The 26,277-nt window shown below is 35.4% G+C and overlaps 4 protein-coding genes across 6 annotated transcripts; 2 read left to right on the top strand and 2 right to left on the bottom strand.

The window, feature by feature from the left end:
- Positions 1–31: 31 nt before the first annotated feature.
- Positions 32–4,114, top strand: LOC144834819 (putative tRNA (uracil-O(2)-)-methyltransferase). 2 transcript variants are annotated; one of them, XM_078689774.1, is made up of 10 exons: positions 32–84; positions 133–485; positions 625–751; positions 1,102–1,324; positions 1,487–1,663; positions 2,173–2,351; positions 2,493–2,676; positions 2,806–3,343; positions 3,663–3,779; positions 3,890–4,114. In XM_078689774.1, exons 1-10 carry the CDS (start codon positions 71–73, stop codon positions 4,108–4,110), a joined length of 2,133 nt encoding a protein of 710 aa, XP_078545900.1. In that variant the 5' UTR covers positions 32–70; the 3' UTR covers positions 4,111–4,114. The 2 variants fall into 2 exon arrangements, with proteins under 2 accessions (XP_078545900.1, XP_078545901.1); XM_078689775.1 differs by lacking the exon at positions 32–84 and having other exon boundaries at positions 86–485.
- A 147-nt stretch (positions 4,115–4,261) lies between these two features.
- Positions 4,262–11,365, bottom strand: LOC144834851 (uncharacterized protein CFAP97D2-like). Its single transcript, XM_078689815.1, has 5 exons — positions 11,154–11,365; positions 10,667–10,856; positions 5,903–6,026; positions 4,948–5,079; positions 4,262–4,402 (listed from the first exon to the last, which is right to left on the bottom strand). Exons 1-4 carry the CDS (start codon positions 11,254–11,256, stop codon positions 4,948–4,950), a joined length of 549 nt encoding a protein of 182 aa, XP_078545941.1. The 5' UTR covers positions 11,257–11,365; the 3' UTR covers positions 4,262–4,402.
- Positions 11,366–11,551: 186 nt separating this feature from the next.
- LOC144834827 (cation channel sperm-associated protein 4-like) lies at positions 11,552–17,004 on the top strand. Its single transcript, XM_078689782.1, has 15 exons — positions 11,552–11,704; positions 11,920–11,987; positions 12,263–12,302; positions 12,895–13,110; positions 13,464–13,626; positions 13,770–13,842; positions 14,065–14,123; positions 14,228–14,338; positions 14,516–14,580; positions 14,869–14,973; positions 15,205–15,286; positions 15,580–15,674; positions 16,046–16,153; positions 16,429–16,554; positions 16,780–17,004. The coding sequence occupies exons 1-15, from the start codon at positions 11,567–11,569 to the stop codon at positions 17,002–17,004; spliced, it is 1,674 nt and encodes a 557-aa protein (XP_078545908.1). The 5' UTR covers positions 11,552–11,566.
- A 181-nt stretch (positions 17,005–17,185) lies between these two features.
- Positions 17,186–24,296, bottom strand: LOC144834831 (carboxypeptidase B-like). Of its 2 annotated transcripts, XM_078689786.1 has the most exons (10): positions 24,119–24,296; positions 23,806–23,893; positions 22,348–22,578; positions 21,191–21,292; positions 20,404–20,508; positions 20,196–20,309; positions 19,625–19,715; positions 18,994–19,199; positions 18,384–18,468; positions 17,186–18,008 (listed from the first exon to the last, which is right to left on the bottom strand). In XM_078689786.1, the coding sequence occupies exons 1-10, from the start codon at positions 24,190–24,192 to the stop codon at positions 17,824–17,826; spliced, it is 1,281 nt and encodes a 426-aa protein (XP_078545912.1). In that variant the 5' UTR covers positions 24,193–24,296; the 3' UTR covers positions 17,186–17,823. The 2 variants fall into 2 exon arrangements, with proteins under 2 accessions (XP_078545912.1, XP_078545913.1); XM_078689787.1 differs by lacking the exon at positions 21,191–21,292 and having other exon boundaries at positions 24,119–24,295.
- Positions 24,297–26,277: the final 1,981 nt, after the last annotated feature.

Raw genomic sequence — 26,277 nt, 5'->3', positions numbered from 1 at the left:
CAACTTCTTCCGGGTTAAGACACATAAAAACACATCGGGTCATAACAATCGGAAGAAAGAACTGCTAGAGATGCTCTCATATCTCTTTGTTTATTGTGGTCAAATCATTACCTAAATTGAAATTGTTGCCACTTCGAAGGAAGAGTTAAAGATGAATTTAAATTTGTTTGATTTCAAATGGAATTTAATCGAAACAAATAGTTGTTCTTGTAGTTTTAATGACTTTTGTAAAGCTGTAGATGTGTGGCTCATGAAACCTCATGTTTTGAATAGACGAATCTGTACATCTCAAATGTTATGGAGAAAAGAGATTCCAAACACGAAATTATTAACATTTCTAGAAGACTGTATAAATTCTGATCCAGAATGTACAGCGGTGCAAGACATTTCTAGCAATGACAGCAAATGTGTTGAATGTTGTCTTCGCAAACTTTTACCGCGTAACAGAAGGAATGAAACTGTTGTCAATGAAATAATTGTTATTGGTATGAAATAATGAGTCTTTAAAAAAGAATTGTTAAATATTGTCATGGTGATCAATAACAAATTGCATTATTCAAAGTTATTTTCACACAAGATACTACTTTTTATGATTATTCCAATAACTTTCTTTCTTTTTTTCAGATAATTCATCGGCAACTGTTGTATTTATTCCTCTGGAAAACCAGAGTGCGTCAACACCATCTTTGGGTTGCGAGAATCTAATAAACGATACAGGCTACAAGATAGAGTTTAATGAAAGTGATCATAGGTATTAAAAAGACCTTAAACAGTAACATACAATTTACAAAGTATATCTACTGATGCCTTGTCTACTACACTATCAAACTTTATATGACAACAAAATGTGATGTGTCCAATGGACATTATGATGTCATATCACTACCATATATTTGGACACATCACACTTTTTTTTGTCAAACTAGTTTGATAGTGTAGACAGAGCTTTATACTGTTAGCTGTTCTTTTTTTAAACCCATTTTTGGTGTTTTTTTTTTCATTATCAAATCAAAGGTGCTTAAATTATGATGATGATAACTGTGTAATGAGAATTTGTGCAAAAATAAATAACTGAACTATGATAAAACGTTTTATTTATAGCCTGAAATTGTTTGTTGGACAAGACTATAGCATCACCGCCACAAGTAGTTTTGCACGACCTTCTATACCGTGGTTGAAAAATCAACTGTTGCCAAAATTGATAAAGTGGGCCACCGAAAACAATGAAGATTCTGGCAACCAATTTACATCCTTAGTTGCTATGGACGAATACAGCAAGTTGTACGCTGAACTGAAGCAAAAATATGGTGCAAAATTTGTGAAGGTAATGAATGAATTATTTCTTGTGCGAGTTACATTAATTAAAATCTTTTACAACTTGAGGTATAATTTATAAAAGTGTGGCACTCTTTTCCTTTAAAGTTTGTTTTCTTAAAAGTTAATAAATTTCTAATAATATTCTTAATAAGTATCTTTTGTCTTTAAGCTGTGGACAGAGGTGACTGATCCACAAAAATTTGTTTATGAAGATGTTGCCATAGCAGCATACATCCTCACGTTGTGGCGCCACGAAACGGATGAGCTAGGGTTAACGACCCCACAGTCTTTCATTGATCTTGGATGCGGTAATGGATTATTAGTTCATATTCTGACTTGCGAAGGAGTAAGTGTACAGAGGTACTGTAGTAGTAATATATCTGATAATAACAACAGCATCAATCTAAAACAGTACATAACCAATTCTTGTTTAATGAGTGGCCATTTTTGGTTAAAGATGTATTGTCTGCCAAAAATATGAAGATTAATAAAATCAGACTTTAAATAGGCCATTTTGCAGTTTTAAAGTGATTCACTTCTGTAAAAAAAAATCCACTTATAAAAAGACAAAAAAACGGTTAATTTTAACAAAAAAGTTAAGTATTTTTTAAGATAATTTTTGTGAATAATAAGTGAATAACTATTATGTGACATTAAAATGGCATATTAAAAAAAAAATGTTTATGTAAATTGGTACTAATTTGATATGGACCTACAACCCTGGAATCTGAATGTGACCAACCACCAAGCTAAAGTTTACTCATTTACTAGTAGTAAGTCCATACCTTAGTCCATACTTTTGGATTTGCAAAAGATTTCTTAATATTTATTGATCTAGCAATATCTTTTTTTTAGCATCGTGGAAAAGGAGTTGATTTACGCAGAAGGAAAATATGGGATCTGTATGGAGAAGAAACTTGTTTAGAAGAATCTGCTATCACTCCATCAGACAGTAACCTGTTCCCAGAATATGATTGGCTAATAGGTAACCATTCAGATGAGCTGACTCCATGGATACCAGTTATTGCTTCCAGGTCAGGTCATGAGAAATTCTAAAGCTCAAAGTAGTCAAAGTCAAACTTTATTCATCCCTCACTGCAGGAAACTAGCTCAAAATGTTACAACATTCTGCGATAATCAAAATAACTACTGTATTTTGTTCATCTATTCTTTAGGTCATCTTTCAACTCTAAATACTTTGTTCTACCGTGCTGTTTCCATGATTTTAACCGCAAGTTTGCGCGCGTTAACTCAAACCAAGGACAGTACAGAGCGTATCTAGATTTTGTGTTTGAGATTGGCCAAACATGCGGTTTCACAGTTCTTGAAGACAGGCTGCGAATCCCATCAACCAAAAGGGTTTGTTTAAAAAAGTTGTAGATGTAGTTTTCAGAAAAATAAACATCGTAACCCAAGTTTCTGCTTTTTTAATAGTTGTTGACTATTAGTTTTCATTACTTCATACTGTATAGATTCATTCTTTCCTAGATATGCCATGTTGGAAAAACCCGTACGTACAAAGCAGAAGAACAAAAGAAAATTGATTCGAAGATAAAAGAACTAATTGATAAAAGGTCATCCACAAAGAAAGCCGATTATTCAAATAATATGCAAGTTATGCGTGAATCAGAGTCGAGTGATTCATATGGGGAAAAGAGAGAACTGGACGAGACGCAAAACGATAGTTGCCAAAAGATACAACGTATTGATCAACATGATAGAACAACTTTTGGTGACGATTCAAAGAATTGGGTTCAGGGTTTCACAGCACGTGAAAAGGTAGAACGTGTTAGAAACTGTGCTACAGTCTGTCGAGATCTCAGACAAGAAATAGTCAATAAAGTTGCCTTTAAGTTACTTGAAGAGGGTGGAGTGCACCTAAGAAGTGACACTCTAGTGAAAGAGACCAGTCTTACAAGTGACATTGATAGTCTTGATGACACTCCTGCAAGTGCCACTCCTACAAGCGGCACTCACAGTTTTGAAGATGACACTCAAACTGTTATAAAAGATTGGAGGAGAGGAGGTACAAATAATCAAAATTTGGAATAAATGCACTACTACTTTTCTACTGTTATACCATAATTTACTTGCAATTACTAAAGAACATTGCGAACTCTCTCCCAAAACTAGCATTTTTGTAACGGTCCAAATTTCCCAATTCTCTCTATTCAAAATGAAATCAGACTCTGGGAAACCAGGAGGAGTTTGTCAAAAGATGATCAATGCAACTGAGGCTTAGAATAAATTAACAAATTCTAACAAACTGTTTCTTCAAGTACGATCATAGATATTGTTGATGAAGTTCATACTTTCTTTTCTTCTTATTTTTTGTTCTTTCTTAGGTGAACTCTATCTATCGGCAGTTGCGAGTTTTCTTGGCTCTGATACTTTAAAGAAACTAAAGCAAGAATGTGGTGGTTTGAAAACTCTCTTGAAAAATGCTAACCAAGTTTTTGAAGGTCAGTTTGAATATTTTCCATAATGTAAATAATTAAAACAGGTTATTATTTAACAAAGTGACCATACTGTTACCTTCTACGTTTAAACTGTAGTTTTGTATTTCTTCCAGTTTCTGGCAATACTGTTAAAATCCGTGATTGGGCGAAAAGTGAACAAGAACCTGGCAAAGCACATGCTTCTCTCAAGAAAATACAAGATAAGGAATTATTATTTAAAACGAAACATTGCTGGTTTCATAGCAACCATCCAGATGGATGCCCGCGTAAAAATCACACTTGCCCATTTGCTCATGGTGATATAGATTTAAGAGAAAGGCCTACTTTTAAGTAATTTACTTCAAACAATACAATTGTGTTAATGTTAATGAATGTTAATTTATATAGCGAATTCCACAAACAATATTGTTTCAATGCGCTGAATTTTGTGGAAAATGTTCATTTCTTAATTGGTTTAATAAAGAAAAACCAGAAAAAAACGCGTGTCTTTGAATCAGCATTTAATTCCTTTGTAGCTATATGATTGATATACAATTATTCATGTGAATTTCTTAATATGATTTAAATATTAAGGTTCTCTTTTATATACTTTCGATGATTGATCTGCTTCGTATAAATGATTGGTTCTGTAAGAAAAAAAATCAGAAGCTTTACAACTTTAATGTTTCGCACGTTATCTAAAGTTTCCCAAGTTTTCTAAAGAAGGAAGCCTATGTAAGTTTAACTTGCCTAGGCTCCAAGAAATAAGTGAAGTACAGTAACAAAAAGTTTGGCAGAAAAAGATACAATATACGATAAATTATTTTTTAAAAAAAGGGAAGGGAAAAGAGAAAGCACAACACAGTTTCCCAAGTCTTCTAAAGTCTCTCAAGTTTTCTAAAGTCTCAAGTTTTCTAAAGTCTCTCAATGTTTCTAAAGTCTCCCAATTTTTCTAAAGTCTCTCAAGTTTTCTAAAGTCTCTCAAGTTTTCTAAAGTCTCTCAAGTTTTCTAAAGTCTCTCAAGTTTTCTAAAGTCTCAAGTTTTCTAAAGTCTCCCACGTTTTCTAAAGTCTCCCAAGTTTATCCTTGAGATTCGTACACAACAAGCTGCTTTAGTGATATCCTCAACATTTTTATGAATTAAATCGAGATACTGTACTGTATAGTTATAATAGGTTTTTCTACTACATACCTACATTAGGTTGGCTGATATAATACTCTTGTTATTCATACGATCTACGGAACTATCGTTAGTTTTCCACGGCATATAGACGGTATACGATTGCGGATACTTTGCTATGTTCGCCATATACTTTTTGTTTAACTGTAAATCAACAGACAACAAATAAACATGACATGACATTAAACAGTTTTCAAAATAGTACGCACTGACAATATATCATAAGTTTCTTAAAAATGAAAATTGTTTTAGAACTATGAGTTGCATACTGGCGAAGGTACACACAATACATTATTTAAAGTTTGGTTTGTGTCTGAGATCACAATAGCAAAGGGATTGGAAACTAGTATAATTTTCTTTTGTGTTGCACTTGCCGACAGTTTCGATGCCGTGAGCATCTTTGTTATGTAAATTTACTGGGCTTAAGCTCATTGGTCATTTAGTAAAACATCAGTGATACACGAAGAAAGTTTGGGAGAGAATCTCGCGAATACGCCGATTAATGCACATGAATCCCTGTTAATAATAGTTGTCTCAGTTAGTGTTGAGGGCCCCAAGAGCACACGCTGGAAATATGATGGAATATATATAATATATAAATTGTAGAATGCAATAAATGACGCACACGCACGCGACGCAAGAGTAGTAAATTGACAAATCAAAAGCGACAATTCCAATGATCCATCGCTTGCGGCAGTCCATACGTTGCGATCCAATGAATAGTGAAACAAACCCCCTCAAAACGTACAGTGTTAACTGTTACAATACACACAACTTGTATAATAATGGTTGATAAAACATTCAATATAAGTTTTTAATTCATTGTAAACAATTAGAAAGAATTAGGTTCATTGTATTGTTACGTCATCGTTACTGCAGACAATCAGCATTCCATTTGTTTCAAACATTTTTACAATTCTTTTTGTGCGTGTTTTGTCAACATTAACAAATATATACCAATTCTTACCTCCCATTCGTGTTCCCATTTTAGGTGGCTATAGTGTGCCTCTTTAGAGAAGATCCGCTTCAGTATGGCTTGATTTTCGTGAGTAACTCGCAGTAATTCTCGCTGACGCTTCGTTGTATTTAAACTTTAAAAAGAGATACTGGACATGAAATATTGACAAGCAACTTCAACGAAATAATAAGAATGAATAAAAGGGTGTTAATGTTACGGATCGCATTCTACTCGTGAAAGATATGTCACTACTCCACCTGGTAATTTACATACTTAGTGACGTCATTTCATATAAATGATAAATCAGCCTCACGTATTGGATGAGGTTATGGCAATTTAAAATAAGGATATTGACCAAGTCGGGTTTTATTAAAATATAATTATCAATAAATGTGAACACAAAATGAAAAAAAAAAAAATTTAACATAGCGAAGTTTGTTTTAAAAAAAAGAATTGTGTTTGGCCATATCATAATAGTGCTTTGAAAATTGAGACATGGGCCTATTCCAAGTTCGTCAAAAAAAAAAAGAAAAAAAAAGAATTGTGTTTGGCCATGTCGTTCGGGTTACCGATCGCATTCTACTCATGACCGCTTTCCCGTTACTACTCCACGTGGGAACTTTTGCTTGCTGTGTTGCCACCCTGGGCCAGTACGTTCCTCCTTAGTCAACCTGGTTGTCCATGCCTTCGCTTGGCCAACCATATCGACGCCGAGTTTAACGTGGACGTTCAATCAACATACAACAACGACCGACACGATTCCTGAACTCATGCCATCCAACAATCCCGGCTTCCAGAGTCACTGGATTACAGACGCACGCCACAACGCCCAGCCGACAGAAACCGATTGATTAAGCACCTCGTTATTTACATACTGAATTTACATACTGTGTGACGTCATTAAACGTCATCGAATTATTGTAACGTCACTAGCTGAGTATTTACTTTTACACTCAGCGCCGAGGTATATTGAGGTAGTTTTTGTATCAAGAATTTTTTGAAAATGGCTGCAATAAAAATAATGAAATAAAATATGTGTTTACTACTAAAGTTAAAATAAAAAATAACGTCACTAGATCGAGTTTTTGCTTTTACGTTCAGGGACTATAATATGTATTAGTATATTGATGAAGTTTTTCTATTAATTTTTTTTTTGGAAAATGCTACTTTAAAATGTAAAAAGAATGAAATAAAAGACAATAATAGTTCTTTTGAAAATTGAGGGACGGGCCTATTCAAAGTTTGCCAACATTAAAAAAAAAGAATTGTGTTTGGCCATATCATTCGGTCTACCGATCGCATTCTATTCATGACCGCTTTCCCGTTACTACTCCACGTGGGAACTTTTGCTTGCTGTGTTGCCACCCTGGGCCAGTACGTTCCTCCTTAGTCAACCTGGTTGTCCATGCCTCCACTTGGCCAACCATATCGACGCCGAGTTTAACGTGGACGTTCAATCGACATACAACAACGACCGACACGATTCCTGAACTCATGCCATCCAACAATCCCGGCTTCCAGAGTCACTGGATTACAGACGCACGCCACAACGCCCAGCCGACAGAAACCGATTAATTAAGCACCTCGTTATTTACATACTGAATTTACATACTGTGTGACGTCATTAAACGTCATCGAATTATTGAAACGTCACTAGCTGAGTATTTACTTTTACGCTCAGCGCCGAGGTATATTAAGGTAGTTTTTGTATCAAGAATTTTTTGAAAATGGCTGCAATAAAAATAATGAAATAAAATATGTGTTTACTACTAAAGTTAAAATAAAAAAATAACGTCACTAGATCGAGTTTTTGCTTTTACGTTCAGGGACTATAATATGTATTAGTATATTGATGAAGTTTTTCTATTAAATTTTTTTTTGGAAAATGCTACTTTAAAATGTAAAAAGAATGAAATAAAAGACAATAATAGTTCTTTTGAAAATTAAGGGACGGGCCTATTGAAAGTTTGCCAAAATAAAAAAAAAAGAATTGTGTTTGACCATATCATTCGGGCTACCGATCGCATTCTACTCATGACCGCTTTCCCGTTACTACTCCACGTGGGAACTTTTGCTTGCTGTGTTGCCACCCTGGGCCAGTACGTTCCTCCTTAGTCAACCTGGTTGTCCATGCCTCCACTTGGCCAACCATATCGACGCCGAGTTTAACGTGGACTTTCAATCGACATACAACAACGACCGACACGATTCCTGAACTCATGCCATCCAACAATCCCGGCTTCCAGAGTCACTGGATTACAGACGCACGCCACAACGCCCAGCCGACAGAAACCGATTAATTAAGCACCTCGTTATTTACATACTGAGTGACGTCATTAAACGTCATCGAATTATTAAAACGTCACTAGATCCAGTCGTTTGCTTTTACGCTCAGCGCCGATGTATATTGAGGTTTTTGTATAAAGAATTTTCTGCCCATGGCTGCGATAACAATAATGGAATAAAATATGTATTTACTACTAAAGTTAAAATAAAAAAACGTCACTAAATCGAGTTGTTGCTTTTACGTTCAGGGACTATAATATGTATGTATATTGATGAAGTTTTTCTATTAAACTTTTTTTTGGAAAATGCTACTTTAAAATGTAAAAATAATGAAATAAAAGACAATAATAGTTCTTTTGAAAATTAAGGCACGGGCCTATTCAAAGTTTGCCAACATTAAAAAAAAAGAATTGTGTTTGGCCATATCATTCGGGCTACCGATCGCATTCTACACATGACCGCTTTCCCGTTACTACTCCACGTGGGAACTTTTGCCTGCTGTGTTGCCACCCTGTGCCAGTACGTTCCTCCTTAGTCAACCTGGTTGTCCATGCCTCCACTTGGCCAACCATATCGACGCTGAGTTTAACGTGGACGTTCAATCGACATACAACAACGACCGACACGATTCCTGAACTCATGCCATCCAACAATCCCGGCTTCCAGAGTCACTGGATTACAGACGCACGCCACAACGCCCAGCCGACAGAAACCAATTAATTAAGCACCTCGTTATTTACATACTGAGTGACGTCATTAAACGTCATCGAATTATTAAAACGTCACTATAGATCCAGTCGTTTGCTTTTACGCTCAGCGCCGATGTATATTGAGGTTTTTGTATAAAGAATTTTCTGCAAATGGCTGCGATAAAAATAATGGAATAAAATATGTATTTACTACTGAAGTTAAAATAAAAAAACGTCACTAGATCGAGTTGTTGCTTTTACGTTCAGGGACTATAATATGTATTGGTATATTGATGAAGTTTTTCTATTAAATTTTTTTTTGGAAAATGCTACTTTAAAATGTAAAAATAATGAAATAAAAGACAATAATAGTTCTTTTGAAAATTGAGGGACGGGCCTATTCAAAGTTTGCCAACATTAAAAAAAAAGAATTGTGTTTGGCCATATCGTTCGGGCTACCGATCGCATTCTACTCATGACCGCTTTCCCGTTACTACTCCACGTGGGAACTTTTGCTTGCTGTGTTGCCACCCTGGGCCAGTACGTTCCTCCTTAGTCAACCTGGTTGTCCATGCCTCCACTTGGCCAACCATATCGACGCCGAGCTTAACGTGGACGTTCAATCGACATACAACAACGACCGACACGATTCCTGAACTCATGCCATCCAACAATCCCGGCTTCCAGAGTCACTGGATTACAGACGCACGCCACAACGCCCAGCCGACAGAAACCGATTAATTAAGCACCTCGTTATTTACATACTGAATTTACAAACTGTGTGACGTCATTAAACGTCATCACATTATTGAATCAAACGTCACTAGATCTATTCGTTTGTTGCTTTGACGCTCAGCGCCAATATTGAGATATTTTTTCTATAAAAAGAATTTTATGTTACAAATACTATAAAAATAATTAAATTAAATACAATATTCCATTAAAAATTGCGCTATTGGCCTTTTTTTAAAAAAACATAAAACTTTGCTAAAAAAAAAAGAAAAAAGAAATCGACCATAAAATTAAAATTCTGTTCATATAACCCTTCAATAATATGAATATAACATACTTTTAAAGCACATCAAGCACATTAATGGTTGACAATTAGTGTGGATTAAAATATTGATGTATTACCGAAGTTAAAATAAAAAAAAAAGAATTGTGTTTGGCCATATCATTCGGGCTACCGATCGCATTCTACTCTTGACCGCTTTCCCGTTACTACTCCACGTGGGAACTTTTGCTTGCTGTGTTGCCACCCTGGGCCAGTACGTTCCTCCTTAGTCAACCTGGTTGTCCATGCCTCCACTTGGCCAACCATATCGACGCCGAGTTTAACGTGGACGTTCAATCGACATACAACAACGACCGACACGATTCCTGAACTCATGCCATCCAACAATCCCGGCTTCCAGAGTCACTGGATTACAGACGCACGCCACAACGCCCAGCCGACAGAAGCCAATTAATTAAGCACCTCGTTATTTACATACTGAGTGACGTCATCATGATACGTCACTAGGTCGAGTCGTAAAGCATTGGTCCAGAATTAACGATAAATGTTCTGTAAATTAAATAAGGAACTACAATACAATAGGCCTAGTATAATTTTGTAAAATTTGAGGCTACATAAACACGAAATGTACATATCCTGGTGTAGTGAGTGAAAGAAAGCTTTCTACACCATCCTTCACCACCGTCATTTTTCAAGGAACTTTGTTATTTTTAAGTTCAATCAATAAATTAGATTTCATCTCCCAATTACAACAATAATGCCACACCCTCAATCAAGACACACCTTTTCTGTTCGTAGTCATTGTAATTGTCAACACGCCCTCTTGTTCGCATAATGTGACACATCTTCTCCAGCAGAATCCGATTGTCTCGTTCAATAATTGCTGTTCTTTCCTCTTCCATCTGCAGCTTCTTAAGTTTCAAATGTAGATGCATGTATATGTGTGGTGGTCGATTGTCAATCACTGCTTGCGCTATCAAAACAATGTTATTATTTTGACAGATTGATTAAAGATCAATAACATTTATTAAGTCATTGGCTAAGAATATCTAAGCCTAGGCCTAGCCCTACCAGTAGTACTAGGCCTAGGTGGCCTACAACAGGTTACTTAAGCCCTGTCATGTCAAACAAGTTTAACGAAAAAACTGTGTTATGCCCAATAGTGATATGATGTCATAGTGTCCATATATGGGCGCATCGCATTTTTTTTTCAAATGAAGTTTGAGGCAGAGTGTGTAGACAGAGCTTTAAACAATACATTATTAATTACCATTCTGAACTTTCTGCCGATGCCTGTCGAACCGACTTTGGTCCCATCTTTGCTTGAGTAATTTGTTATTTGCCGGTGTGATGGGCTGATACGCTCGATGCATTGTTATACTATTATTGAACTGATTATTTAATAAAAATAAGAAAATAAATAGGCCTAGTCAGACAATTGATAAACAAAATAAGTAGCAAAACCAAGTATTCATGAATATAATGAATCCACGTCGTTATTTACGTATTCGAATTTACGCGCCCTTCCAAATAAGAAGCACAGAATAAGCTAAGAAGGCGCGGCGCGCTTGAAATACTAATATAATATAACGCGCGTATTGTCATTTCGAAAAGTATATCCTGATCCTAGAAAATAATGATACAGTACTAGGCCTAGGCCTAATTAAATTATTATTTTAAAACATGGAAGAAATATCTACTAAAGAGTGTGATGCCAATAATATTCAGACAGATGAGTCGAAGAATATTCCAGTAGCAGAACCACAGAAGGCGGGGTCTGGGTTTAGACGTGCAACACTTGGGTTGACTGCTTTTAAAAAGGTAGGCTTAGGATGTCTAGCTGCTAGGGCTATGCCTAGAGTAGCCTAGGCTAGGCCTACTGGGCTAGGTTAGGCTCCTTTTTTTTCTTTTATGTAGACCCCTAAGCCTAGCTGCTTATGTATAACGAACGGGTGCTTGAATATCCATGTCTGCTATAGCCTAAGCCTATGCCCATGCATGAGGCGCTCATATTATCAAAAACATTTATTTTTCAGATTGGGGAAAAGGTAAAAGTTGGAAATCGAATGATGGGTAAGAAAGATAAATTGCCTGAAAAGGATAGGTAAGACAAACGAGGCCTACTAGCCTAAGTCTAGGCCCTGGGCCTAAAGTAGCTAAGGCTAACCATTGGACGGTAATTTCGGTTCATTGGTGTACGGACGGTGTAGGTTCATTGAAATGAAACACATTTGTAGTAGATAGAGTTCAGTAAATTCTAGAATTATGTATCATCGGACTGTACAGCTCATTGCAAGAGAATATATAATATTTCAATTTCATAAATAACTGATATGATGACGTCACTAATGCGAATAATCCATTCTTATTTCTACCTAGCGATGACATACTACGCGTGTTTACGTTTGATGCATCGGCGGTAAGTGCAATCTAATGTAGTTTGTTGAAAGATATTTCGAACATTTGTCCAAAATATTAAAATATTATATTGCGCATTGCACGCTATGTTCAATTAAATTGTCAGATTTAGGACTGCACTTGGACTTTGTGAAGAAAGGAATATGCATTTTGGTTGGTTGATATCACCCTTTTAAAGGCCAATTTACACAATCGACGAGCGGTAACGGTAATAACAAATATAGAATATGTTATTATGTTATTCCTTATGACCATTTACACACAAAGCGATACAGATTCTACGTACGGGACAAGCTACACGGTTTTCCGCCGTCCGCTTAACGTTACCGCTCTGTCTCTGTAAATTGGCCTTTATCTCAACACAAGGTGTATGTTTCAATCCCCCTTTAATACTTAGCAGAAATTTGTATTATGTTAATAAATCAAAATTAGACCTATATTAAAGCTACCAGTTGTGCGCACTGTAGAGTAAAAAGATAATGATGCGATGATGAAGATGACCATGATAATGATGTCGGTAATAAATAATGATTAATCAAGTTACGAAATATGTTATCATCAAACTGAACGATTTGCTTGATTGTTATTATTAGGTGAAAGAGGGCGCATCGATATCCGAACTCTTCGCAAGTGACGAAGTTGAAGAAGATTTCAACGCGATCGTAGACCAGGATGATGACCGCGTGGAAGCGTTCGTGTCGCAAGAGCTGGTGGGCCAAATGGTCGACAGCTACTTCTTCCGATCTTTCATCTTCGCTGTCATTGTTGCCAATGCTGTTCTGATTGGCTTGCAGACCAATGAGGAACTCGTAAGTAAAAATCATTTTACATTTTGAAACGTAACAAACCATTCCTACTACCAATTTAATGGAAAGTTAGCATTTATCTTCGAAATACAAAATAGCGTTTTAGTGATCAGACAAAAGAAACAGTTTTAAATTCAAACTCAATTCACAAATTAGTCTCAGTCTTAATGCTTGATTCACACCAAATCTATCTAACTTCAGAAGGACAAGATAAAAAAAGTACATTTTGTAGAATAGAGACAGTGCGTGCACAAATCTGTGATGGACGTCTAAATGTTGGAGTTCAGATCTAGAATGATACCATGTGTAAATGAAATGACATTATATTACTGTAACATTTATATTTCTCTTTACAGTCTAGAGACTATGCCAATCTGTTTTCTGTGTTCGACAACATTGTACTCACCATATTTGTGTGTGAATTAGCTTTAAAATGGTACAACGGATTCTTTATTTACTGGCGAGTCGGTTGGAATGTTCTAGACTTCTTCATTATACTGACACTTCTTCTTGGTCCAAGTAAGTGTAGATAAAGTCCCACCCTTCTCTTTCGTCATCATTGTCACACGCGCGCGTATCGTTCCGCTTCAGTGTTTCATCTTATTTCACTTTTTAATAAATCTCTTCATTTTGTTTCTTATTGTTGTTGACTATTTCCACAGCATTGACGTTTCTAGGTAGCAGCAGAATCTTAAGAATCTTACGAGTTCTAAGAGCTTTTCGAAGTCTTAGAAGGTAGGTGATACTCGTGTTATAATTTGTATTTTATTAATTAGTGTCAGTGTACTTACAATAATTCATGTATTGCAATGTTGTTAAAATATACACGCTACGTAATGAAATGATAACTTTTTCAAAAGTAATAATAGGTCTACCCAATTTGATTTATACTTTTAAATGTCTACCAAACTTGATTTGTTTCATTTCCAAATAAGTTTTATTTTGGTATTCCTACAGTATTAGTGCATTGACGGGTCTTTCTGTAGTTGTTCAGACGATCTTTCAATCCGTACCAGGTACGTAAACAACTAAACGACGCGCAACGCAACTCACCATCACACTGAAATGGCCGTAGCCGTCATTGCATTACGTCATAAGAGTTTAACTATTATTTTTCCAGATATGACCAACATTGCGCTTCTGTTGATTATCATAATGTTAGTGTTGGGTGTTGCCGGTGTCTCTCTATTCGGCAAAGAGGTACCGAAACACTTCGGTGACATGACTGCAGGTAAAATTAAAACATCAACATTGTATTAAACGGACAAATTATGTCAATATAAAACTAAAAATGTAACTATAAATAAGTTACAGTTAAAAGTAAAACTAAAAATGACAACAACTTTAGGCAGTGAGGTGAGAATACAGAGAAGCCTACATTATTCACTTCATTATTATTTATTATTAGCAATGTTCTCATTATTTATCTGCGTTACCCAAGATGGATGGAGAGGAGTTTTTAAAGACTTTGAGGTACGTAATCAATCCCCTTATTGATATCACGAAGTTGACACGCGCGCCGTACCATATCAATGATTCGACGCGCGCGCTTTCAAATGTGGGGTCTTATGTGGAAACGATTGGAGATTTAAAGTATGACAATAGATAATATACTGTATAAAGTAAATAATTGGTTGCATTACCATAATAACTACTTACAAGTTACCATTAACAATAAACAAGTTATTTTCCTTCTATACGGTTAGGAAAAGATGATGTAACTTTGGTACGCGTTAAGCTTTATAAATGTTATTATTACAGGAGAAGGGATTGTTTGTGACCGGCGCTCTTTACTTTATCGTATGTATTGTCGTTGGCGCGTTCGTCTTTGCAAATTTAGTAGTGGCTGTGGTCGTTACAAACTTGGTATGTATTTATGTAGATTGTTTAATAGAAGTGCAGTATTTGATAACGTTCATAAGTAAAAACCAGACTTGCCCCAGAGTCTGTAGTTATTTCGAGGCTCAAGTAGTATACGTATGAAACGCCATATCAGTGCCAATATATTTATCTTTATATTAAGTCAAAACTTCGTCTGGAAGCCAGACTAAAGTAGAAACACAGAACTTTTTTTTTTTTGGAATTGGTAACTTTTAGGATAAAGCTATGAGAGAGGTTAAAGAGGAGAATAAGAAACGAGAAGACACACTATCAACAAAACCAACTAGTAATGAAGACGGTAGGTAACAGTACCACATTTTTTGGCGGGACATTTCAATAATGCATTCATTTTACAGCTTTTATGCCTTACTTTAAAATCCAATTCAAGATCCGTCACTGTACATGTAAAACTAACTAACTCTACCACGGGCACAATTACTCCATTTTGTTAAGCTGAGTTTCTTCTTAGTTAAGCTCTACAATAGACGCATCGTAGCCGTGTAATACTTTGAGATTATTAAACCCTCTGTGGTTGGCCTGCGTTTTCTTTCAGAGTTTCTCTCTAGTGGATAATATTTTGTTTAATTTCAGATCATTTGCAAGCTCCACAAAATGTGTCTATCAAAAGCGTCGATACTGTTTGTGAAGAGGCTAGCCTACATCTTCAAAAACCTCTTTATCTTGGTGTAAGTTTCCTTAAGCTAGAAGATGCTACCAATCAATTGCAATTTATCAATAGCATTAATTGAAGTATTTAAAATATTCATTTGCGTAAAAATAATCTTCTTTGACTTACCGAAAGAATACAAAACATCGAAGATCTGCAGAATACTAAAACATTCGACTATAAAGCATGTTTTGTAGGCCTACTTAGTCGAATTAATTTACACCAATAGAAAGCGTTGGCTCTTAATACGCATGCGTATTCATATGAACAAATTCGTAACCAATCAGAGCTTAGGAATACCTCGATTTGCGCGAATTATAAAATGCCTAGTGGAAAACAGATTTCAATCAATCAATATTTTAATATTGACTCATTTACATTTTTTTTAAGGATTTAAATAATCTTACACTGAAGCACCTGCAAAACTACTTCTTAATTATTGCGGCAATAGAGGATAATCTAGTCGAATACAAGAAAATCAGGAAAGAGGTTGATGACGTGAGTAAAGGGTCTTTCACATCTGTTCCGACACGGTTCCGGACCGGCGCCGGCCAATCAAATCGAACGTCCAAGTTTTGTTTTCACGTGGCTACGCGCATATCGACTTGAGCGTCGTGAAAACAAAACAATGACGTTCGATTCGTCGGACCGGAACAGTGCGGGAACAGATGTGAAAGGTCCTGAAACAGTGACAGGATCATTTACACCTCACCCCTTACTTCGTTTAAACGTTATTGAATCATTTTATTTCTTGTCGTTTCGATTTTACGCAGATCTTTTCGTTGGTATGGAATGTAAACCTGGAAGCACGGCAAAACGCGGAAGAACCTGGCAATGACGGTCAACCTCCCCCTCCGCCACCAGCGACACACACTGACTTGAATTTTAAAGACATTGGTGTATGCTAAGTGCTTTCTTTTTTTTTAAATAATAGTGAAAGATAATGTAGTAAGCCTACCTGTAAATGACGCAGAACAGTTATCGAAATATTAATGATCAGCCAAGCAAAATGATGACGTGAATTGGCAATTTCTCAAAACTAAGCGCGCGCTACGCGCAGGCAGGAGGAAGAAAGTGACTATTTGTGTTGTGCTTAATATTAAAAGTTAACATTGTTTTTGCAGCGTAAGGGTGACATCCTATCGAACCTGATGGAGCTTGAGAGGAGACAGGTGATCACGTCGAAGCGAGGCAGTTTTAGCGATATGGTGAAAGACGCAGCATTCGCCATGGATGTTAACAAAACGTACACAGCTGGAATAAGAAGGTTGTCGTTAGGTGGTGCTAGTAGAGGACATTATAAAAGCGGCGAGAGGAAATCATCGTTATCTAAACTTCATAAACAATAGGCTGGGCTACTATACTTTAAGCCTATTACTAACTAAGTTTACACTGAGTACGGATTTGGTGGTCCGGTGGCATGGTCGGGACTATGTTATAGTTTTCGATGACACGTATGTAACTGGGCTTCAGACTTTGAGTATATGAACAAATAAAACGAGTATCTCGCCGACAACTAATACGGTTTCTTATTATATACCGATAATTGATATTTTATTAATTTCAACCAAAGTGTTAAAAGAAAGAAAGGTTATATTCATTATATTTTCACTTAATCTAATTATTTATTGCTATATATTTTTGGTTTAAAATATGTTTCTGTAGAATGATTGGATCGGTATTTAGATTTCAAACAGCGTCGTACAATGAGGCCCGACGAGTCGTCTCTTCGTGAGAATAAAAATGTTTAATGTTCTCCCGACGACCTAAAAACTACGCCCGACTCGTCTCGTTGGGAGTCAGCTCAGACAGCACCGACGAGTCAAGACGTTTCGTCAGGCCTCGTTGTACGATGCTGTTTGAGTTCGCCTTTACACTACATTTTACAGCTTAGACGGACGAAATTGACAAATCAGGCGAGTGATAGTCACAGATAGATAAAAACTCGCCGCCTAAATTTGTATTGTAGGGCCTACACTCGATGTTATTCCCAACGAACATCTTGGGCCGGCTCAAATGTTTTGATAAGGTTGCATTTTGAGTATTTATACCGAATAAATAAATAAAAAATAAAATAATAAATGTACGACGTCGTTAGCTAGAACAGCTACTAATTTACGTCTAAACGCCCCTTAAATTACTATTGCTTAATATTGGTAGGTCTACAATTATGTATACTCGATTAAGTATTTAAAGGCAGCCATTACACCGGCGTACGTCTCTTCACCTGTTGGAATAATCTCTTCTTCGGGTAGTACGAACCCGTATCTGCCTTTATCTGGTAACTCGATGACGTAACTAAATCGAGTACCAATGGAATACGCATAGTCTTCACTAGCCCCAGAAGCAGCATCTACGGTGAAACAAATTCATTGTTTTAAAAGATTATATAGTCAGAGGGGCAGTGTGTACATAAAGCATTCCAGTGGACAGAGTGCCATGCCAGTGCCAATCAAAAAAGAACTGCAGTGTATTACCAAGGAAATCAGGACACTGAGCTCGACTTGCCAAGATACGAACTACTAACAGTCCTTTGATCTTATGTTTGGCTGCGACAAATACCAACAGTACTGCGGACAATGCACATATTATTCTCTGTGGCGCGCGGTTTCTGTTAACTGATTGTGTCGCAGCCACAGATAAACCTTTTGATCTCCGGAACTCAGTATCCTGTTGTTAGATTGCCTTGGTATTATTGTTCAATAATCGTAGTAGGCCTACTACTTACATAACAATTCCACGGTGTTGCCACACTCGTATTCCCGTCCACTCACTGCTTCAATTGCTTTTATTGTGGCGTCACCCAATTTCTTCTGTTAGAAACAAAGTTCGCCTTAGTTAGTTTATATTTAACACAATCATAGACATATTCAAAATATTGAACAAATTATTCATGCAGAGATTATTTTGTTGAAACAAGAAATTTTAGAAAAATCAGTTTTAAGCCAACCTTGTTAATACTTTTATTGGTTGCTTTAAAAAAATTGGAAAAAAGCCCCCAAGACAAGATCACATACATGGTTTTCAGTAGAACTTATCGTAATCAGTGATAAACTTACACACAAAGTAGGCTAGCATACACAACCTGTGTGATGTTTTGTTATGCTTTCGTCACTATCAAACTAGTTTGACAAAAAAAGGGTCATGTGCCCAAATATGGTAGTGATATGCCCAAATATGATAGTAATATGACATCATCATGTCCATATATGGGCACATCACATTTTTTGTTTTCAAATAAAGTTTGTTAGCGTAGATAGACAGAGCTGAGAGCTTTTAACTATATTTATACTTGACTACATCTTTCTAATGATAAGTGTTCTATTGTCTACACTTACCACTTCCTCTTCATTATGTATTGGATCAAGATCACTTGCATATCCCCATGGATACAGCATCAATTGTGAGTAGCTATGAAAGTCAATGAACATCTCTAAGTTCTCCAATTTTTTAAGGAATTCCACTACTGAATTAATTTCAGGTTCTGATGCTGCGTGAGAGCCGCGGTAAGTGTCAGCACATGGTTCGTCCGAAGCTCCTTCACCTGTGTGAAAGCACAAGATACAAGACTTTAAGCTATGTCTACACTAACAAACTAGTTTGGTGTGCCCAAATATGGTAATGATATACCCAAATATGGCAGTGATATGACATCATTATGTCCATGTCACATACAGTTTGATAGTGTAGACAGAGCTTTATATATTGTTTGAGGGTTTGCATGGCGAAATCAAATGTTGATATAAAGTTTTCGGTACAGCACGTATATAGTTCTGAAAAGAACTGTTTAGTTTCTCGACGTTTCGATCAATATACTTTGATGTTCCTTCTCACTTCGTCGAGAAACTCAACAGTTCTTTTCTGAATAATATAGGCCTACACATTGTGTGTACCGGGCACTTTTTTGTCAAACTATTTTATAGTGTAGACAGAGCTTTAGATTTGCTTAGTATTTATGTGTAGGCCTACCTCCCCATTCAAACGGCCAGTTCCTGTTCGGATCAGTACCAACACATTCTGAGCCCTCGTTTGGAGATCTTGTCTTTCTCCACATACGGTCCTACAAAAAATAAATGTATTGATTTATAATTTAACACATTAACAAGTACTTGTTTTTATCACATAGGCATATAGTATAATGGAGTTTCCATTTATTACATTATGATATGTGACTAAAGCTAAACTATCTGTGACCAAAAAATGTGATGTGCACATATATGGACATGATGATGTCATATCACTACCATATTTGTGCATATCATTCCATATTTGGCCACATCACGTTTGATAGTGTAGACAGAGCTTTAAATATTAAAAATGTGCAACGTTATGATAGTTCATTATTAAACATATTCATAGGTCTAACGAAGTTTGCTATGCAGTAGTATTTGTACATTATTTAGTAAGAAAAAAAGAAAGTACATTACGACTATGTATATATATATAAACATAACAATAGGCTTAAAATGAATATACGTTACTTAGCGTACAGCGATAAAACAATGTTTACGCCACCAAGCCAGAATATGCAAACGCTTACCTCATCCCACGTCCACCTGTATCCATCTGGATTTGTCACAAACAATATGTAAATATCGTATTTTGTTAAAAAGTTAACTTCATCTTCTGAACCACTTGTGTATTTCTCCAAAAACTAAAAAAAAAAGTTTATTTAATAGCTTGAACTAACATCACATTATAGTATTTCTTCTAAAAATCTGTCTGCAAAAAAACCCCAAACTACTAACCTTATTCGTAATGTACATAACAGTTGCCGGTGAAATCCATTCTCTAGCGTGAATACCGCCCTCAAACCAAATTGTTTTTTTATCTGAAGCGCCACCTGTAGATATCTGTAACAAGATCTTTGTTTTTTTAAACTACTGTATAATCTTCTATGCTACTGTATGACCTTTATGATAATTAAGTTTGTACAGTACGTGTAATATAGTTAATAGTTTTTTGAATTACTGTGTGTTTTTTCACTTACAGTGATTAAATTATTTTTTTTCACTTGTATGTTGTATTGCTTATATTTGCTATTTTGAAGGATTTCCCCTTCTTACTTTTTTCGGTGTGTCACCGATCTAAAGGTGTAAATCCAAATTAATAAAAAAAAGTGGTTATGATGCTATTTAGTATTAGTACGTCGGTGGGTATTCATTCTTCTCCTGCCATAATTATTTGGTCTGAAAATTTTAAAGATAAAGCTGTTTTTTTGTGATTGGTGTAGCAGGACAATTGGGATTTTCTTTTGTTTGTTTAATAGCGTTATGGGGGTTGAACTTTTGTTCACAATATTTCTTTATAATGTACGCGATAATCAGTCATTTTGTTTTGATCGTCACGAAAACAGGTTCCGTGATACAGATTAGAAATAAACAGTAGCATACCATCATGCTCCGTTAGGCTCGAATGCCGATCTTCTATAGCCATGCCACGTTGGCAATTCACGACCTTGGGGCCTTTGCCACATGCTTTACGCCATTGTTCTCAAGATGTATCGAATAAAAAACCAATATCCATTATTGTTACCTTTAGAACTTTCATTAGTTGACCTTCGTAAGACGTTCCAATTTCCAGTTCAGAAAGAATGTGTCCATAAGTTGATAATAAACTATCTTGGAAAGATGTTATCTAAAAACAGATAATATAAAAATATCACATTGATGAGTATTACGTAGTTTCCACCGATTCTGAAACGAATCTTAAAGGCTGGCTTGGGGTTATTATAAAAATAATTATTATTATAATAGTTATTATGAAATACAAACCTTTACAACAACATTCATGATAACCCCACTTTTTCAACAGTGGTGAAGTAGATCAACTAGTTTAGGTTTAGATTAATTTTTAATAATTAAAAATTAATTAAAATTAATATTAGTAAAAAGATGAATATTTTGGCACTAGTTTTCAGGCAAAAATCGAAACGCCAAAAAGTGGTGCCACCAGGGAGATAGGCCTAACTCAGGTCCTCCCTGGTGCCAGGGAGCAATTCAATTAAATGTTAATTATGTTTTTTCGTGAAAAAATATTTATTTACTACCGACGTTGCCCCTTTCTCTAGATTCCTGTGTGCACAAAGGTAGAACGTGAATGTAGTAGACATATACCCATAATGCACGCCGGGAACCAGTACAAATGTAAAAGTACATACGTACAAGCATAAACTTAAACTTCACCTGTATTATCTAATTATTAACTTGTTTTAATCTAAATTAAATTTGTGTGTGTATTTTGTGTTTGTTTTTATTGGCAAACTTATTTAATCTTTTTTGGCTCATCCAGTGCAGCATTGCCTCTCGGAGGTTGTCTTTTAAATATGTTTTTAACTGCAGTGACTTAAACGGTTATTTAGCAGAATCGATATCAAAATGTAAAATCTATTTTAAAATAAACGGTTTGAGGTGATATGCAGTAGAAAGGGTATAGATAAAGAATACCCTTAGCTGTCATAGAATAATAATACGATAATCTGTAGATAATAGGAATTACTAGCTCCATTCAAGGACAAACAACAACAAAAAGATAAATCAGTTTGAAGGGTATGGGTTATAACAAAGTACTGGCAGATTTCAATACAATCTATCAACCGGTTTAAAAGCATTTTAGTCCACAGCGTTTTGAAGTACCGTATGCATTAATTATGTTGTTTTATCATATTATTATCAGTGGTCTAATAAGATTACCTCATCAATTGTGTGGTAAAACATAAAGAAATCCTCGTTTGATCCTCTTGCAGCAACTTTAGAATTGTGAGATGCTCTTTGCGTCTGAATAACTTCATTGACGTCATTGATTAACACGTGATACGGTACACCAATCATATCCAATGTAAGGGCGACATATTCTTTAGCCGTCGGTGGTACCATGATGTCTACAGTTTTTCGCACGGCTCTAGCCGATGTCCAAAAGTCTAACTAAAATGACATAATAGAAACAAATAACAGAATATCAAGTATACGAATTGCAATAAAGAAAGATGATTGATTATTGCTTATTGATTATTGGTTAGTAGAGCATTATGCTGTTTGACCTATGACATTGACAAGCATTAGGCCCAAGTTATGTTTCGCTTTTGCCTATTAGACCTGAATTCAAAGGAAGAAATGAAAATCGAACAACATCTGAAGTGAAAACATATTTTTTTTCGTGTTTGTTTTCTACCGAAGTGACTAACTTTTTTTAAAAACTTTTGTGGTTAACCACCATCTGTATTCATTTAATGTTTCATAAACAATAATTACATAATCTTTATACATTTTCTACAATAGTACCTTGCTTTATATGTTTACTATCTGCTCAATATTTACTTAATTTATTTGTTTTGTCTACTACACTTTAACTTTTTTTTAAACATCTGTTTACATTATTTTCTGTATAGTTTCTGAAGATTACTTTCTTTAAAGTCAAGTATTGTTGACAATGTTATTTAAATTTACAAAACATATTGCATATTTAATAAAACTTTTTTTTAATCAATTTACAAACATGTTGTTTACTCATTAACGTTAAAAAAACAATATTTATATATCCGTACTACGCCGAGAGCGTTAAAGAGTCGCTATCCAATCGAGTTTGACCTATACCATGAAAGCCCCATAGTGGTCTAATAGTTAGGACATCTGCATATCAAGCAGAAGTTTCGAATCTCGGTTGGTCTCATTCTCACAGATTTCTTCATCTTATCGTTTCAAATTAATTAATTCAATTTCAGTATCGGCGGCAGAATTAATGTTCTTTGCCTGTTGTGTTTATATATATTGTAATACATTGTCATTGTCATTGTTCAGTATTTTGCCTTTAGATTTATATATTGTAATACATATATACATACGTATGCATAAAATTTACATTAAAACCAAAGAACGATAAAAAAAGAAATATACATATAATACATTACACTGTCAAGTGATAAAGTGGAAATGTATATACTGTACACACAAATTAAAAATACATTATAATATACGTACACATACAAGTAACTTTTATTAAAAATACAAAATGGCCTATTCAAAATCTGATTTCATTATTCTTCATTTTTCATGTTTTTGGGGGACAAAATACATCTTTAATAATTTAATATATTATATGATAATAAACATTTAGGTATAACTAAATAGATTATGTGTGGATGTCGGACTTACTTGATGGCATGATTTTCCTTTATATTCTAGAGCGTGTAATTGTATTACATGTCTTTGTGTCAACGGCTTAGCTCTGATGACCTGGTAACTAGTAATTAAGAAGAAAAATGAAACTTATTAATAGGGCCTGCATTATTCTACAGCTAGCACACATCGAACGTCGGTACATAATGCTCCAATGTCCGTTTCATTTTAATATACCGTCGATCAAAAGTTATCAGAAAAGATTCTTTTCGTTTTTCTGAACAAAATAAAGACATATTTTCTGCACACACCACAATACGCATTGTATGAATTCGCCTTATATACTTACTTGTTGTACATTCGGTGAGTTTGAGTAACAGAGAAAAAACAGCAGATTATCATTACCCAAGTGTACGTCGCCATTATTACTTTACAATTATAGTAAAACCAAAGTATTTAGGCCTACGTTAATTGTCCATGCCCGCATCATCGTATTCACGATTTATGAATATATACGGGTAGTGTTTGCATAAAAAATTGGCCATTTGACAATTAATTAAACAAGCATACATAAACGTAACGTGTATAGGCCCTACAATCTATTAATGAAAATTAATCACTTGTAAAGGCATTTAATAAGAAAACATAACCCACACCTTCTATCATAAGGTATGCTTTCTTTCCTATAGCTAACACTAGGTTATTTCATTTAAAGATACTAACATCATAGTTACCCGGTTATCAGTGCTGCATCTCCACATTCGTCAATATTTTACCGATATTTAGGCAAATTCGTAATACAGCATCTCATGGGCGTCACATGTGTTGCCTGTGTCATGTAATGTTATTTAAGAGTTAGGTGGTCTATGTTATAACACATTTGAATCTGTATTAGGGAATTTTCCAATACTGGAGAAATCTAGATACAGCATCTAGAATCGGGTTTGCTAGTTTTGCGGCCATGGTAACCACAGAAAAGAGACGAACTGGACCGCCAGCAATGTCCCATCCATTATCGAGCATCCCCAAAAGAGCGCATTGAGAGCTTGCTTATATGCGCTATATAAGAATGAACTATTATTATTAAACCCCAATATATTTTACCGTGAAATGGTATTCATCAGGGATTTGTTATGGCACGTATTTACAGGGAGATTTTAGTTCCGATACGTGTTTATAGTTGTTACGGTACCGTACGCATTATGGAGTTGTTAAGCTTGGTTCCCACTAGCAACGCAACGCAAGGACATAACGCAACGTAAATGATTTGACCATTCGTATTCACAAGCGATGGATTATTCGAACACTGGCTTGTCATTGGTCAACTCGCTTGCGTTGCGCGTACTCCCTTTCGTTGCGTCTCTAGTGGAAACCACGCTTACCTGCCATTTATTAGGGATTGTTACGGTACTTATTATATTTATCAGGGAGTTTTCTAACTAATTTGTATTATAATTGTTTAAAATACATTATTACTATTTATTATTATTATTATTATTATTATTATTATTATTATTATTATTATTATTATTCAATAGATCCCTGGGATCATCCCATGTTATCAATGACCTTGATGTTGTATTGTACCTGTGTATTAAGGAACAGGATTCTATAATCTAACAACAGGATGCTGAGCTCACCGCCTTGCCAAGATCTCGCGACAGTCCTTTGATCTTACGTCTGGCTGCGACAAATAATATGTACTGATGTACACATTCTCCGCGTCGCGGTGTCTGTTAACCAAACATGATGAGGAAGCCAATTGGCCAATCGAAAAGTTTAGTTAAACCATTTGATCTCCGGAGCTCAGTATCCTGTTGTTAGATTGCCTTGCGTTAATGTTGTCCTTATCTGGAAATTGTGTTCATTTATACTATATATACACAAGGACTACTTTTTTCTATATTTTCTAAAGAGATAATCTGTCTCCTCCACAACCCCCAAATGCGTTGAAAAAAATATGGTAGATCTATCTATCATTCTTTACTTATACTACACGAAGGCGACTGACTACACAAAAGTTTGAAATTTCACTGTTTCTCTATATTATAATTATCAGGTACTGTACTTGCTATTTTCCGTTAATGTGTTTTAGATATCAACAGCAAAATGTGCCAAGCGGCGCCCCGTACATGATAAATTAAAAACATTCTGCACAACATAGATCGCCATAATTATTATTATTTCCCAAATTTATAAAGAATTAAGCCGTGTCTGATATTGCACCCCATAAATGATAATCAATTAAGAAACGTAATTTCTTGATTTAGCGTAAAAGTAACGGGAGTATACGTAAAGGTGCGTTATCAAACCTTTTGCGCAATAAAGGTTTTCTGAACTGGTCATGAGTAGCATAACGCTATAGATAATATCAATAGGACACCATTGTTCTAAATATTTATGAATTTGATTACAAATCGATTCATATCGACCATATTACTACAGATGGTGTCGCAACCTTTGTCCGAATCTGATACCATCCGCTCAATTCTTTTATTTTCACATCCT

This window comes from Antedon bifida, chromosome 2, assembly GCF_963402885.1.
Source record: "Antedon bifida chromosome 2, ecAntBifi1.1, whole genome shotgun sequence".
Classification (NCBI taxonomy): domain Eukaryota; kingdom Metazoa; phylum Echinodermata; class Crinoidea; order Comatulida; family Antedonidae; genus Antedon; species Antedon bifida.
This window is presented reverse-complemented; position numbering and strand designations above follow the sequence as displayed.